A 16,682-nucleotide genomic window follows, 5' to 3' on the forward strand; every position below is an offset into this window, starting at 1 on the left:
GGCAGAATGCAGTTGCACATGCTCACTCAATGACGGAGCACTCCCAACAGGTGTGATCGGTTCCGTCGAAACTGGACGCATGAATAGAGGTGGTGTGTGGGATTACGTCAGCAAAACAGTTGTTGCCAACTCTACTTTTTTTTCAAGCTACACACTTCGTCTCGTTTCTTTTGTGTCACACGTCATACACTGGCAAGCGTGCGTGTGGTTGGACCTTAAGTTGCACGTGGTTTTAGGCTAGTTGAGTGTTCAAATCTAGTCGAAATTAGCAAGACTCGACAACTAAGACACTGACAAGCACAGTGGCTAAAATTTAATTCCAATGCAAGTAGCCAGAGCCAAGCGTTAGCTGGCTGCGGCTGATAGTGGGCTTCTTCCGGAAGTACATAATTATCATAAAAATTCTAAAGCATATTTTCACTTCCTTCAGCCCCTTTATTAAACTGCGTCAATAAATACACACAGTCACAGCAGGAAGAAGCGCACTGACCCAAATGCCCTTCTTGATTGACCTCAGCTATTGGCCAACAGCAGCCATGTATGGGAATCTGTTATGTTATGAAATAAAGCATCCAAAAGATAGTGAGGAGCAGGCTTCTGTTGAAAGGAGAGCGTCTTAGAGAAAGGCGACTTCACGCTCCACTAGCGCGCCACGCACCATGCACGCCTGCAAAATTTGGCTGAGATGTTCATAGCAGCGCACGCTATCCATAGACCGCATTTCTTTTCACCAAGCACGAGAGGTGGTTCAACACCCCTTTTAAGGGGGAAACTCTTTTTAAAGACCAAAAATTAGCCCAAGAATCACATTTTAGGTTCTGTCCATTCCCACGTCTCCAAAACCCTTCATTTTCATAAGATTCATTACATAACATTCCAAGGCCCTTCCATAAGAATTTATAAGTTCTGTCCCAATAAAGATGCTTTGAAATGTTTTTCGTTGATTTCTCAAAGCAACAATATTGACACACTTGCAATTTTGCAGAGAAAATAGCTTCTGCTTTATTTTAGCTATCAGAATAATTTGCTTTACCGCAGAGATAAATGCATGGAGTGTGCGCTAAGCCCAATTTCAGTGTAATATTTTCTTCGGAAATTTGTTAAAAATTAACGCGCGCTCACTCCTGCCGCATTTTGCTTCATATTGGGCTGTTTAGAGCACTTCAACATGTGCTAGCTGGAAGTGGCTACTATCCGTCAGTCAAGCTGGTGCTGGACAAAGCCGGTCTACACCACGTAGCATGGCCAGACTGGAGCACGTGAGCGCGAGCATGCACTCAAGCCCTGTCATGCACAAAGTAAGTGCTCCAGTCGCATGTAGCTGCGGTCTGCTACGTAGCCTAGATACCACAGCTTTCGCAGCCACCGTTGGGTGCCGCAACGAGTCCGCTGGCTGAGCGCACTGCGGTATGCTGAGGACAATTGCATTTGGCTGCATTTGGCATGTCATAGGTGCCAAAATCAGAAGTACTGGCATCTGAGTGAAAATCCAAAATAACATTTGAGCTGCGTGCCACAGTGAAAGTTCAGTAGGCCCATTATGGGCATGCCCCACTCCACTGTAGCCTTCACAGTGCAAGCCATTGAAAAAGGAGCAGAAGCACGTCGAAGCGGTGTTTGATTCCCAATAACTCGGCTCCGCTGAATGCATTGAGGTGCTTTTTGCGGCAAAGTATTTCTGAAACAGTCTAATTTAATTTTAAATGCATTTCTCAACTTGGATAATGAATGGTTCAGGGCCCCTTTGAATCGCAAGCCAGCATCAGTCAAACCGTGCAGAACCAGCTGGAAGCAGTGCTGAGAAATCTGGGCAAGGACGACAATGTCAAGGTAACAGAGAAATGTATTACACTTGAGACTGTGCAAAATCACGGCCGCTGAATAAAAAAACATAGTGCGACCTGCCACACGCATCGAAAACGCTGTCATCCACTGCGGTGCCACTAGTTGGGGCTGTTGTCTGGAATCGGCATAGAAAATTCTTAAGGAACGCACTTGGAACACAGTCGCCCGTGGAAGCCAATGCATCCCATCCCCGATAGCTAGCACCATTTGGCCCCAAGCCAAGCAGCCGAGAATGCAGCTGTGCCATTCGCTCCCATTGCAGCACATTCTATTTTTCTTTTTTTTCATCGACCATGGTAGAATATTGTCCACAGTATGCTCAATGTTGCAGGTAGATTGCCAATTTCAAAAAGCAACACAGTAAAATTGTGTAGGCTGTTCAGCGTGATAAATGCAGTTTTGGAGCAATCAGTTGAAGTCGCTGACACTTGCCAATAATTGGAATATACATCGAAGGAGGGAAAGAACTCTGCTTCTTGCAAACAGTTCGAAACCTCATCCTTTCCCAGTAAAGGGTACACATTCTTTCAGGTTATACTGTTTAGGCTTGAGTAATCCATGGAGAACTGTATTGAGCAACCTTTCCTTTTTACTAAAACAACTGCGAACACCCAAAAACTGTTGGATGGCCGAGTACTTGGAACTGGAATTCGTCTTGAATGCAGTCCAGGTCCGGACCTTGGTTTCATGACTTTGGAACCCCAAGTTAGAGGGTGCCGGTCAAGTGGAAAACGATATTGTCCAATTTCGTGAAATCATCCCGTTCCTGCTGTGCAGGCTCACCGCTCGTATGAGAAAACCCACGTGGCAGTTGTCAGTGCTGCTAAGTGTGGCAGTGCTTCTGACGAGAAGCCAAATGTTTGTGGCACAGGTGGTAGCTGTGGAGTTGAGGTGTCACCCCTGAATACGTTTGGGTAGCATTGCAGTGCTTAACTGCCGGACCGCGGAATGTCGTTCAGGTCCACCAGATGTATGGAAGGTTTACAGAGTATCCACAAAGATGACAAAGTAACATTCTAGATTTAGGAAGCCAGCCTCCAGCTCGGGACTCTGACGTTGTGCTGGCCATGCTGCATCTTCATAGAGCAAATTTTCTGCACCTTCATAGAGCTGCCGCGGCCACGACCAGCGAGCTGAGGGGACCTCCCCCCGAAAGCCGCAGCTACAGGCTGATGGCACCACTTCCCGGATTCCCTGCAGCTACGATCCGCAGCTTGCAGAGTTGACTGGGCGATCCAGGCGCCTAGGTCACTCCACCCTCCTGACTCCCTAACCAGGCCAACCGTGGACCGAACCTCGGACATAGCGACATAGAGTCTACGACGCATCGGCGGGCCCAACGACGTGTCGTTGGAAGCAGCGACGACGAGGTGACGTGGCCACATCGATAGACTTTATGTAAATATTTTCAAATTCATAATACGTCGTGTGCGAGCACTTAAGACAATATTTTTAATTAACTAGCTTTGTATATAGTTTGTCGTATGTTAGGATTTTGCCATTGGATTGACAACGCATGCTTTCTGGATATATGTATTTTTCTTATGCTCATGCCCCATAAAGGCTTTTCCTGACTCAAACGTTCCTTACATAGTGTTTACCACCCTGAGACAACCATGAACAATACCTATCAATGTACAGTGAATGCCGCTCGCATAACGCCCTCAGTTGTTTAATTCTTGATGACTTTCAGTTGGCATAGCAGAGTACCACAGAATAAATGTGAAGCTACTTTGTTGGTCATTGCATATTTGCCAATATTCCACAGAACTTAGTGGAAAGAAAAGAAAAACTGACATTTATGAAAGAAATACAGGGAGAAAAAGTGTTCAGTGGCTTATTGATCAGAATCGCCAACAAATATTTTGCACAACTTCGATTATTAGGGTTGCCCCATAAAGTCAATGTAAAACAGAAATGATATTCTGAATGCCAAGCAATGGTTCTTTGAAATGTTCGGACTTTCTGCTATTTCTGTCGTTTGCGTATTCTCTGACCCTTTATGACCACCATTCGGCTGCTACAGTTAACCAATATCAACACTTTACATCCTTGGTTTACGTTTTGCAGTCACAAAGGTCGGGATCTTGTATGGTGTGGTTTCCAGAATATAGAGTATCCGGGGTACTTATTTGAGTGGCAATTACGGTTGGCATTGGATATTTCTGGTCAAGAAGTTTCACGAAAGCTAGCAGCTCGTTTGTCAACGTGCCATGCTACCATCACTGGAACTGGACGTGGTGCTCGTGCAAAATATATTTAGACGTTACACACATGGTGTTCGCCATTAATCGACACAGATTTAGCAATAGGGCATACATGTGAGGCCTAAAATGTATAATGACAGATCATACAACTTATTCATTTAGGTTAGAGCACGGCTTCCTTTCCCGACTACACCATAAGAAGAGCACCAGTCTAATCCTCTTTAGCTGGTACGAATATCATTCAAATGCGTTAAGACTTACATAAATTATTCATAATGCATTGAATAGCACAAGGAATTTTGCTTCCCTGTGGCCAAGTTACAATGCGTAGTCACCAAACACACCCACGCTCCAAAGACACCAAAAGCTGAAACGGATTGCTTTAGCTTGACTTCTAGGGCTAAATGCTAGCCAACACATGGCTGTGTGGCTGCCACTGAACACGAACATCCCATAAAATGTAGCAACTTCATTCCAAGTTAGTGTTCTGGCACAAGTTGGCGCAGCTCGGTGGTTTGGCGCAAGATGGCGCAATTTGTGCAGCACTTCCATCCCTGTGAAATGGAAAAACCTTGCACTACGTTACCACCTCCTGACTAGATTTGCAGACTGCCAGTGATGCGGAGTGAGATGAGTAGCTTGTCAACTTCATGTTTAGCCAAATGATGATGACATGCCTCGGACTGCAAGTAAGAAACTATAAACAAGACTGTGTACTTATGTGCCGCCCTGTCTATAATGTCAGAATGAACCAACTAGCTCAACCAAAGTTCTACTGCTCCTCAGAGAACGAGAAGCACGTTATCGGTGAAGAATTCTAGCAAATGTTGTCACAATCTACTGCAAGACTGAACAAAAAGTGGGTAAACAAACTTTTTGGCTGCTGGAAGAGTGACATTACATTTTTTTTCTCTAAACTCATTTTTAGACCGCTCAGCTGTTCTGACACTTATGTAGTCCTCTTAAGGGGTGTAAGAGACGACCTAGTGGACTGTCCATTTCCGCACCTGCTGACTGGATGCAGCTTTACGAGCGAGAAGCAGACGAGCGGCCCTAGCCAATCAGCAGCAGCCGAAACGGACAGTCCACTAGGTGGACTCTTACAGAATACTCCCCCCCCCCCCCCAGTCACAAAAATATGTTGGTTACTGCAACTGAAGCAGCAGTGCGAGGCAGCCACAGATTAACTTATGGACCATTGTCAGTGAAGAAGCTTCAGCTGCTGGCAGTCACAAATGCATGATGGCATCCAAGGCCCTCTCGTGTTTTGACTGGAGTTTATGCATTATCTTTTTCCATTGTGATTTTATGTCCCTGCTGTATCTATGCATGCACATACTTAACAAATTTCTTTGGAGTTTAGCTCTCGCATGCATTTTTATTCCCTCTTTTGCTGTGTCCTTTATTTAGCACAACTTTAACAAGAAAGCCTGATCCATCACAGGGTGTTGAAGTACGGTGGCCAATGACTAGGGACAGAAACTTATATCCTTCTCGTGCTTATTTAACACACAAGCACAAACTACGAGTCTAGAAACATTTTAGTGGCACTATTATTGTGCCTATAAATGCCTATTTCGATGTTACCTGGCCATATTTTGTGTATAGTTTTTAATCACTAGCTGAGGAACTTGGCTGAAGGCAGCTGATTATAGTAACACAAACACTTTGCTGGTGTAAAGGCTGTTATTAACAGTTTTGCAGAAAATGAGAGCATTGCTGTGAGAAGGGCTCAACCCACGCTGCACGACGATAAACTTGAAGGCAACTTGTGCACTCACTTCACGTTTTTAGCCGACATTATCAAAAAACTTGAATGCGCAAGCGAAACTCTGACCCGCAATGTGGGGCTCACTTTCGATGTTTAGGAAAGGTTCGCAACCATCGCCAATGAACCTGTTGCTAATAGCAATAGTTCAAAAATTCAATCTGTCACGGAAAAAAAAAAAAAAAAAACTGGTTTTCAGTGCTGAAAGAATTGTCAATGGTTCTGACAAGCAAACATTCTGCAATTCAAGAAGGCGTCGGATCATCAAACATTCCAAAGTGCAAATATGTGTCTCTAACATCGGTGGATGTTGAGCATTTCTTTTGTAAATACAAGCCAGCACTACACTAGATTTCAGATAAATCATTTAACCTAACAGTTTGTCTCATTCTATTTTATTGAGGAAATAAAATTAACTTCAAAAAAAAGGGGTTCAGAGGGCTGTGTTTTTTAGAAAACCATAATTTTGCCTCAAATGCAAAACTTAAATTTTTTATTAATTGACAAAGGCCCCTTGGACGAAAGGCCCCTGGACATGCCTAAAGGACATTATTTGGAGCGTACATGTGTCTTTAAGCATTAGTGCCCATTACAGGCGCCTAATATAGCATTTTTTAGCGCTTACACATCCGGTCTCTTACAATGACTGTTTGAGTGACTGGCTTTGTTCACATCACTGTCCTGAAAGCCTGCTGCAACCATAAAAGCAAGGCATTAAGGCTGCCAGATTCTGACAGCATGTATTACAGCGAATGTGAACCTGCCTAGGTGCATGCTAGTGTTGCGGCTTCAAGCAGTTTCTAAAAATATCATTTCGGATAAATTCCTAATAATGAAAAAGCAATATATTAATGATCCTACTAATCACCACTTCAAGCCACTAAATATTAATAAGCATATTAAGTGTTTCTTGTAGCACACAATTGTCATTGCCATCAGCCATTCTGCACTGAGCTACCAAATTGGCACCAAGTGAAGCAAAGTGCACTCACTCAAACGTAGGCTAAGTTGGTCTATCTGATTGGCATTTAGCAATGCAGCACAGGTTATGCGGTTTGGGAAACCTGCCTTGAGGGCACCCCTCTCTGCTTCCAGAAGTTTGGCTGCCTGGTCCGGTGCTGCCGATGCAACCAGCTCCACCAGGGACACCAGGGGGCCTTCGTCTGCGTGCCACAAAAGACACAGGAAGGTTCGCTTCTGTAGCACCTCATCATGAGCTCCGCGAAATTTGAGCCCGAGTAATAGTAGGAAACATTATGGCGCAAGCCACCCTTGCATCCAGAGACAAGGCTGCTCAAAAATGTGTACTGGTAATCACAAGAGAGTCTCAACCTTACACTGCCTAGTGTTGCAGTTAATACCTGTGGCCAGAGGCAGGAATCGCACCAGCAGCTGTGCGTACAGCTCTGGTCCATTGTTCCCCTGTGTGGCCAATGAGCGCATGTAGCGACAGACACGGGGTGCTCCCACAGGCTCCCGAACTGACCGCTCGTCGGGCGCCTCGGTCACGCCTGCACTTGCATGTAGGCACCGGCGCAGATATCGAAGCACCTGCAGGCACAGAGGAGGCACAGTCGAAGCCCTTAATATTGTATTTGCACTGGACCGAAATATCTGTGCAGCAAACAGGACAACAAAGTAGCCCTTTTGAAGAGAAGGTCTTCTTAGCTCAGTTCACACGGCTTTGGGTATCTGGGATCTGGGTATCTTGTAACCACTCATAAAAAAGGAAGATCAGTCAGATACCTCGTAGATGCCGTATGAACATGAGACCGCAATGAAATGATACCTCTCTATATCAAATCATGTAGCAGTATTCAGCAACCAAGGATACAATCAGGTTATAATAAAGAATGAGACCGTAATGAAATGATACCTTTCTATATCAAATCATGTAGCAGTATCCAGCAACTGAGGATACAATCAGTCCAGTCAAGCTGCTTATGGCAGGTTTTAGCCCAGGAGGATGTTTCTAGTGTGTACTAGAAGAATTAATAAAGTTGAAGTTGAATGAGAATTAGTTGTAAATGGGGTGGGATACGAGCGCCTTTGTTACTCTTGTCCTCTGCTCCGCTGCCAAGCGCCCCTAACTTATGCCTCGCCTTTTGGCGGAGGCCATGAAGTTTGCGAGTTCTGGACACAGGAAAGCTGGGCTGTGCTAAAGCTTCCCGACAAGTTCAAGACAAAGCTTCAAGCCACACGAAGGCCCCGCGAGTGCACTCGCCCAAGCCTTATGCATGTATGCACGTCTCAGTGTGCATGTGCGCTCTTGTCCTTCAGCCCACATACACAAAAGCAGCATGCCAGCCTTGATGCAGCCCTAGTGCGGTGCGCTAGCTCATAGTGAGTGAGGGGTTCATAATGGCAGCATGCTCCCGCACCACAAGATAACAGTGAAACTGAAAAGAGGAAAGGCAAGCATGAAAGGGCTGCATGCACTCAACAGGCCAGTAAGAGTGCCAACATGCATGAAGCTGATCTCACCAAAGCACATGCCAGCTGCACCAGGAAAACGGTCGACGCTTACAAGGCCCGTCTCACCCAAAGGTGTGAATAGTATTGTGGTCGCACAATCAAGACTTAATAATCTATTCATTTCAACAATGATGTACTAAGCATCAAAACTTGGTTGACACATTCTTTTTTGTTGTGTCAACCAAGATAACACCTCCAAATCAAAAGCAATAATGATAATACAGTTGCCAACTGATAAATCGGACACCAATAATCCAGACATGTCAGGTAATTCGAATAGCTTTGAGGCACTGCTAATGGCCTCATACACTTAATGTGTAAAGACAACCAATATTTCGGACAGTGGCCAGCTCAGCATTCAATTATCCAGACTCCGTCCGTGGCTGTAGCGCACGCAGACTCTGACGTCATTATCTCCTCTGGTAACCTCGATAAGACAGCAAGTATGGCCTCAGAGATTACACGTTTTACGGTAATCCCCGAGGCCTTGCCTTGAAGATTTAACTGCAAATGCCAATCCTGGAGGCTTTGCCTAAAATATAGGTCACATCAACATTGTGATCATCGCATCCTATTTCGGCAGCCCTACGCTTGGCCTGCTATTGTCATCCTGTTTGTTCAGTTTGCCTTGTGGGGATGCGCGACTCTCACGCATCCCCTGATATATTGTTTTCCTGCATGGCTCCCATCTCTTGTGATTCGGCTTCGCCGCGTGGCCTAGCGCTCGCAGCGGTCGGTGTGGTTGAAGCACAGTACGAGAGATGGCACGACTGTTGTGCTGCTAACGCCGCCTCACGGCGGGGTTACTTGGACGCGGAAAAGAAAAGGCGCTTGCTCTTTGATTCGGATTCGGCAAGCTGTACGGAAGTTCCGAGCGTGCACCGATCCATGCTTCTGCGTGACCGTCTCGCAAGGGCTCCTTCGAATGCGCCACCGTTCGCGTGACTGTACGCGCGAACGACCAGGCGTTGGGATCCAGCATGGGGCGTACATATTCACTCGTTATCCCGTTGCGGTGAATCCGACTTCCGTGATTTGTCGCACGCCCATCGGCATGTTTTGGGGATAGCAACTCTGCTAGCAGGCATTGATCTATGAAAGGTGCAATAAATGCCCTTGTGATTGTTTGCACGACTGTGTTGTCGTTTCTTTGTCCCAAGAGCACGGGTGAGAATCCCACAGCCTTTCGGTCAGCATTCCGCTATCCTGTGCTTGTTTGTTTAGTTTGCGCTTCAGACAGCACTCTGCTGGCTCCAAGAAGTCTTTCTTGTGAACTTATCGACAGGCCGCATCAAATGGCACCAAAGGTATCTTCGCAGTCAGACTCAGACTTGAGTTGCAGTCCGAATGACTCCACAACTGAAGAGCCTAAACCTGTCGCCTACACCAATGTGCTCAAATGTTGACATCATTGATGACTTGGTAGGCTGTGGTGTGCCGATTTCTGCCGTCATTACATATGAAGACTCTGCAGACGTCAACAACGCGGTGTTGTTGCATGCTGATCTGAACGATGATGAAATAATTGAGCAAGTTTTCCCACCGTCAAACAGACACTTTAACTCGGATGATGATGATGTGCTGCGTGCTCCAGAGCCTTCACATGTGGGCTTGAGACTTTACAGTCCTTACATCGGCATACAGTGACAGCACAAGACTGACATATATACAGTACTTGGTCACACGTAAGCGTAAGTGCGTGCAGCAACGAATCGACCACTTATTCCTTGCACAGGGGCCTTAAAATTTAAATAAAGTTACTTTTTTTGGATACATTAGTTTTTTTTCTGACATTTGATAGTTCGGACTTATTTACGTTCCTCGTGGAGTTCAAATTATCAGTCGTCAACCATATTGATGTTTAGAACACGTCGCAGATGCCTCTTAAGATGCACAAAATTAACATGCACATGGTGTGCTAACGAAAAGACTTCACATACGTGCTTGTTGTGGGTGCGTATGTGGTCTTGCAGCAGTTTCTCTTCTGCTGTTTTTGACAGTAGTGAGTGCATATGGAAAATTTCAGTTGCAGCTTGTGGGGTTCTCACCCGTGCTCTTGGGACAAAGGAACGACAACACAGTAGTGCAAACAATCACAAGGGCATTTATTGTACCTCTCATAGACTAATGCCTGCTAGCCGAGTTGCTATCCACAAAACATGCCGATGGCCGCGCGACAAATCACGGAAGTCCGACTCACCGCGACCAGATAACGAGCGAATATGTTCGCCCCATGCTGGACAGCAACGCCTGGTCATTCGCGCATACGGTCCCGCGAACGATGGCACATTCGAACGAGGCCTCGCGAGACCGTCTCGCAGAAGCATGGATCGGCGTGCCACTTGCCGAGCCCGAGCCAAAGGGGATGAACTTTCTCCTTTTGTCGCCCAAGTAACCCCGCCATTAGGTGGCATTAGCAGAGCAACACTTACGCCATCTCTTGCACTGCGCTTCAACCAGACTGACTGCCGCTGGCAATAAGCTACGTGGCAAAGCCAGATAACAGGAGACGGGAAATATGCGGGGAAACAACGTATGAAGGGATGCGTGAGAGTAGCACATCCCCACAAGCTCAACTTTTCTTGTGTGCAGCACGTTTGTAATGCACACAGGACATGGCAAGCTTATACCTGTGCTACATCAAAGCAAAAATGACATTAAATTGTTAATGTCTTAAGTTTCCCGATCACATTATTTTTGGAGCTGCTGCCATATGTGCAAATTTAATGCAATTTGGCATGATGATGATTACAGCTGCCCTATAGCACAAGGAATCTTTGAAAGCTCATTTAGAAGTAGGTTATGTCGTTAAAGCTTGAAATTGCCTTGAACAATATTTCAATCTAATAATGCTTTAACTACAGTTAGTGTCATCAACCTAGGTTTGTTGTTATTCACAGCCAACACACTGAAGCTGAGAAAAAAGCAGTGGCACCGATCATATCGCAGTGCTGACAGCCGCATATATATGCCTCCGCACTAAACCTGGTGTGCATGCGAGCAGCAACAACAGTAATATAGTTAAAAAGGGCCATGACATGGTCGTCAAACTATTTTTAGTTTATCATTTACCTGAGCATATAGAGGAGCTAATATAATTTTAAAGTCAAACCTCGATATGATTTGTCGGTAAAATGGGCACTATACTTCACTGCGTTCAATTGCTGGCATATTTTTTTTACACAGAAGGGGCTGTGAAATTTTCTGAATTATCGGGCAACCAGAAAAAAACAAATTTCAATTAAAAATAAATTTCCTTAGTTGAATTTGAGAGTCAGTGACTAAAGACACGGTTTCATGCCATGTCAAGAATATTTTCGCATTGGCACTATGAAACAAAGTCTGCGAAGCATTTGTGTCCATTTCACCGCCTCAGCTGAGTGTGCCCCGCAGTGGGACAATGCTATAAGCTGACCAGTCAGGCATTAAAGGCGCACCTCCCCAGCACGCCTTTGATCCAATCACCAGGCCCTGCACCCCCGGCCCTAGCTCTTGCGCACACTGATCCACCATCTTTCTAGGCTCACTCTTGCACGGACACTTTCCCTCGCACCCACAGCAACTGGTGCACGAGGCACAATAGGGTCTCACTGCACTTTAACTTCACAGAAAGTGAAAGGATCTTGCATGTAGCACTATACCGCCATGTTTATCACTGTTATTGCCGCATAAGGCAGGGATAATTGGCAACAACGAAAACAGCAAATCGGGCGCCGACACAACACATGCTCGGTATGTGCTTATCTGAAGAATATGTGGCGTAACATGCATCAATACGAATACACAACACACTGCACTGACGCAGCAGTTGCCAGTTACGACCTCAAAAATCAGGTGGCATGCACCACAATACTTCAAAGGCTATGAACAGCCGAACTCGCCACTACCAGCAAAGATACTGCTTCACTTCCGCAACCGTTCGCTGTCACCTCGTAGGAAATTAGAGAGTGTAGCAAGCATGTAACGCCCCCTCAGGAATAATGTTCATTCGCCGCCAGGCTCGGTGGCCTGCGAAGCTCGGCAGGCAATATTGTTCACCGCACCGCAATAAACACCGACGAGCACGGCTGCTCGGTGGTCAGTCATCGTTCAGCCCCACCACACTGCGGAGCGTCCGTCTAACGGAGGGAGCCTCGAGCCCTCCCTTGTTCACAAACGCGGGTGGATCGTGACACTGGCGACGAGTAGCCATGGATCAGCCCACACCGCCCCCCGTTGCTGTCGCCATGCCGCTGTACGGAAGGCTCAAGCCGTTTGAGGAAGATGGGTCCGCCTGGGAAATTTACGAGGAGCAAGTCCACGTGTTCTTCCGGGCAAACGACACACCCGAGGCCAAATAGAGGGACATTTTCCTGGCCAGCTGCGGGACCCGGGTCTTCAGCCTCTTGCTCGACCTTCTCAAGCCAGCCACGCCGCATGTTAAGACACTGGGTGAGCTGCTTGACATACTGCGCTCGCATTTCAACCCAGCACCGTCCACACTAATGGAGCGTTTCCGCTTCAACAATGGGAGCCGCCGGGAAGGAGAGACCCTCGGGCAGTTTGTTGCTGCACTACGAAGGGTAGCGAGTGCCCGCGTTTTTGGGGACCAGCTGGACTCGCTGCTCCGGGACCGTTTCGTCTGCGGAATCAACAACCCCGCCATGCAGACGCGACTCCTGGAGCTACCCGACCCCTCGATGGACGACGCCGTGAAGGCAGCGCTGGCAATGGAAGCTGCCGCTAAGGACGCCGGCGAGATTTCTCGTGCGACTCGCTCATCGTCGGCGGAAGCGGCGGTCAACAAGTTGGCGACAAAGGGCAGTACCTGCGGTCGCTGTGGTGGTGCCCACTCCCCCTCACAGTGCCAGTTCTCTCAAGCACAATGCCTTACATGCGGGAAAACTGGGCACCTGGCACGTGTATGCCGAAGGGGTAGGACGAACAGCAAGCAGCAGCCTGATTCAAGCCCAGGTACCACACAAGCCCGCGGCCAGGGTAGCCGTCGCAAGGGTACGTGGCGGGGGCATGCGGCAGTGGGCTCAAGTTCTTCCGTGGCCAGGCTCCACGTCGTGGCCGACGACCCGCCGATTTTCGACATGTGGCACACAGGATTTGTACCGTCGTCTGTGCCGCTGTACATGCTGACTGTCGAAATCTACGGGCACCCCATTTCCATCGAGCTGGACACAGGGGCCAGCGTGTCAGTAATGGCCGGAAAACTCTTCAAGCGTACTTTCCCCAGCGTGTCCGTCGACGCTTCGGGTATGATGCTGCGCAGCTACTCTGGGCAACTCTCCCAGGTCCAGGGTCAGGCACAGGTCAGCGTTCACTTTGCCGACAGGAAGGCAACTCTTCCCCTTTACTTAACGAAGGGGTCGTCGCCGACGCTGCTGGGCGGAAACTGGATTCATGCACTGGGCGTTTGTCTACCAGAGCACCAGGAAGGCGGCGTGCATGTGGTGAAAGACGTCCCCAGCCTTCTGACCAAGTTCAAGTCCCTCTTCCAGCCAGGAGGGGGCACATTTGCCAGCACGACGGCTGGCATCTATGTACCTGAGGAAGCCCGGACACGATTTTTCAAGCCTCGCCCACTGCCGTTCGCCCTGAAGGACGGGGTCACCCAGGAGCTGCAGTGGTTACAGCGAGAGGGCATCCTGGTACCTGTCAAGACATCTGAATGGGCCACTCCCATCGTACCAGTCCTCAAGCGAGATGGCAGTGTCAAGATCTGTGGGGATTTCAAGGTTACCATCAACCCCGTCGCTACCGTCGAGAAGTACCCGCTGCCCCGGATTGAAGATCTCTGGTCAGCATTGTCCGGTGACAGAAGTTTACCAAGCTCGACCTCAAAGATGCTTACCAGCAGCTGGTGCTCCAGGATGCCTCCCGGAAGTATGTCACAATATCGACAACTTTGGGGCTCTTTCAGTACACGCGCCTATGTTTGGCGTGGCCTCGGCTCCAGCCATATTCCAGAGGGAGATGAACAACCTCTTCAGGGGCATGAGGCACGTGGCAGTGTACTTGGACGACATCCTGGTTACTGGCAGCGATGACACGGACCACCTGCAGAACCTGCACAATGTCCTGGCATGACTGCAGGACGTCGGCCTCAAGCTCAAGCTGGGAAAGTGTGTTTTCCTAGCCCCCAGTGTTGAGTACTTGGGACATGTCATTTCTCAGGCAGGCCTAGCCCCGGTCCCCGCAAAGTTGATGCTGTGCTCAAGGCACCTAAGCCCCAGAACAAGAAGGAGCTTCAGAGCTACCTGGGCCTCATCAACTTCTACAGGAGTTTTCTGCCGAACCTGTCGCAGCATCTACAGCCACTCCATCTTCTGCTTCGAGATGGTCAACAATGGGTCTGGAAGAAGGAGCAGGATCGGGCCTTCCAGCAAAGAAAGCAAGGAGCTAATCACCAAGGCTCCAGTGCTGGTACACTTCGTTCATGCTAAGCCTGTCGTCCTTACCAGAGATGCGCTGCCGTACGGTGTGGGAGCCGTCTTGGCACATCGGGACAAAAATGGCCAGGAACGCCCTGTGTCGTTTGCTTCTTGTCGGCTCCATGCTGCAGAGCAACGTTACAGCCAGCTTGGCAAGGAAGGTTTGGCCCTCATGTTCGGCATCGAACGCTTCCACCAGTATCTGTGGGGCCGGAAGTTCGAGGTGGTCACGGGCCACAAGCCGCTGTTGGGGCTGCTGGGGCCTGACAAGGCAGTTCCTGTGCAGGCATCACCTCGAGCAGTACGCTGGGCCTTGAGGTTGGCTGTTTACAGTTACCAGCTGTTTACCATCCGGGAAAAGACCTGGGACCCGCTGATGCCCTTAGCCACCTGCCCCTGGCCTGATGCGGGGCCAGAACTTGCTGAAGTGTTCATGCTGGAACACACGTACCCAGAGGTGCTCTCCAGATCTACGGTATCTCAAGCGACCAGCCGGGACCCAGTGCTGTCTCAGGTGGTCGAGGCGGTGTCCCGTGGAGAGGAATTGGTGAAGCAGGCCTATAGCCACAAGGCTGCTGAGCTGAGCTTGCAGCAGGGCTGCCTACTGTGGGGTTCTAGGGTGGTGATCCCATAAAGTCTCCGGCCCAGGGTCCTGCAGTTGCTGCACGCGGGTCATCATGGCGTATAAAAGACCAAGATGGCGGCCCGGTCCCATGTTTGGTGGCCTGGCCTGGATCAGGACATTGCTCACTTGGTGCAGAGCTGCCAAATCTGCAAGGAGCATCAGCGAGCCTCGCATCATGTGTAAATCACCCCCTGGCCGTTCCCACAGAGACCCTGGTCCCGCCTAAATGTGAATTTTGGGGGACCCTTCAAGGGCCATTACTTCCTGGTGGTGGTGGACACCTTTTCGAAGTGGGTGGAGGTTGTACCTGTCACCACTCCATCAGCAGGTGCGACTATTGAAGCGCTATGACAGGTCTTCGCCGCCCAGGGGTTGTCGGATGTCATCGTGTCCGACAATGGTCCTGCTTTTGCCAGCACAGAGTACCTGGCCTGGCTGACGAAGAATGGAATACGGAACCATCATCCGGAAGCCGGATGATGGTTCCGCCGTAGCACCCTGCTTCAAATGGTGCAGCCAAGCGGGTGGTGCAAACCATCAAAGACAAGCTCAAGAAGAGCCAGACTGGGGATTTCTGGATGCAGATTGCCCGGATACTATTTCAGTACCGGACCACGCCCCACGATGTAACTGGCCGTGCCCCTGTGAGCTCCTGCTGGGTCGGATGGTCAAGACACCCTTGGACGTCTTGCATCTGGACCACCGATCCAGAGTGCTCTTGAATCAGCTGAAGCAGAAGCTGGCTGCTGACCAAGGATGCCGTCCTGGGCCTTTGCCAGAGTCGGGAGCTCCAGTTTTCACCAGGAACTTCCGTCCTCGTCAATATGCCAGATGGGGCCATGTGGCACAGACATGCCGACCATGTCAGGCCTCGCCTCAGGACCTGGCCCGCACCCTCGACTGCCACTTCCGAGTTCCAGCCCGCAGGAGGACTAGCGGCAGCACCAGTCACTTCCAGCAGAGCACCACCCACCTGGAATGCAGCAACCGTAGCCAGTGGTGCGGCACCCGTTGGACCGGTGTCGAGCCCAGCACCACTCACAAGGCCGACCACTACGGACTCTCCGAATGGAGTGAGGCTGGCTCAGGCAGCACCCAGTGTTGCCACACCCGACCCATGAACACCGGTGCCCAGGCGGAGTACTCGACGGCGGAGGCCACCGGACCGTTACTCGCCTGGATAGCAGGCAGTGTTTACCCAGCTAGGGTGGAGGCAGAGCCTCATATTTTGAACATAGACGTTTGTTTTCTATTTCACCAACAAACTGGGGGTAAGGGGGCGTAGCAAGCATGTGACGCCCCCTCAGGCATAATGTCCGTTCGCCGCCAGGCTCGATGGC

The 16,682-nt window shown here is 49.1% G+C and overlaps 1 protein-coding gene across 2 annotated transcripts in view; it reads right to left on the minus strand.

Annotated features, from left to right (window-relative positions):
* The window catches only part of LOC126539960 (proteasome adapter and scaffold protein ECM29), a 467,228-nt gene that overhangs the window by 273,876 nt on the left and 176,670 nt on the right, over positions 1 to 16,682 (minus strand). For both annotated transcript variants that reach the window (XM_050186788.2, XM_050186787.2), the window contains exons 14-15: positions 7,182 to 7,371; positions 6,889 to 6,983 (exon numbers count right to left, since the gene is read on the minus strand). In XM_050186788.2, coding sequence (XP_050042745.1) covers positions 6,889 to 6,983; positions 7,182 to 7,371 — 285 coding nt within the window. The remainder of the gene's footprint in view (positions 1 to 6,888; positions 6,984 to 7,181; positions 7,372 to 16,682) is intronic.

Source organism: Dermacentor andersoni, chromosome 2 (genome assembly GCF_023375885.2).
Source record: "Dermacentor andersoni chromosome 2, qqDerAnde1_hic_scaffold, whole genome shotgun sequence".
NCBI classification, from domain to species: Eukaryota; Metazoa; Arthropoda; class Arachnida; order Ixodida; family Ixodidae; genus Dermacentor; species Dermacentor andersoni.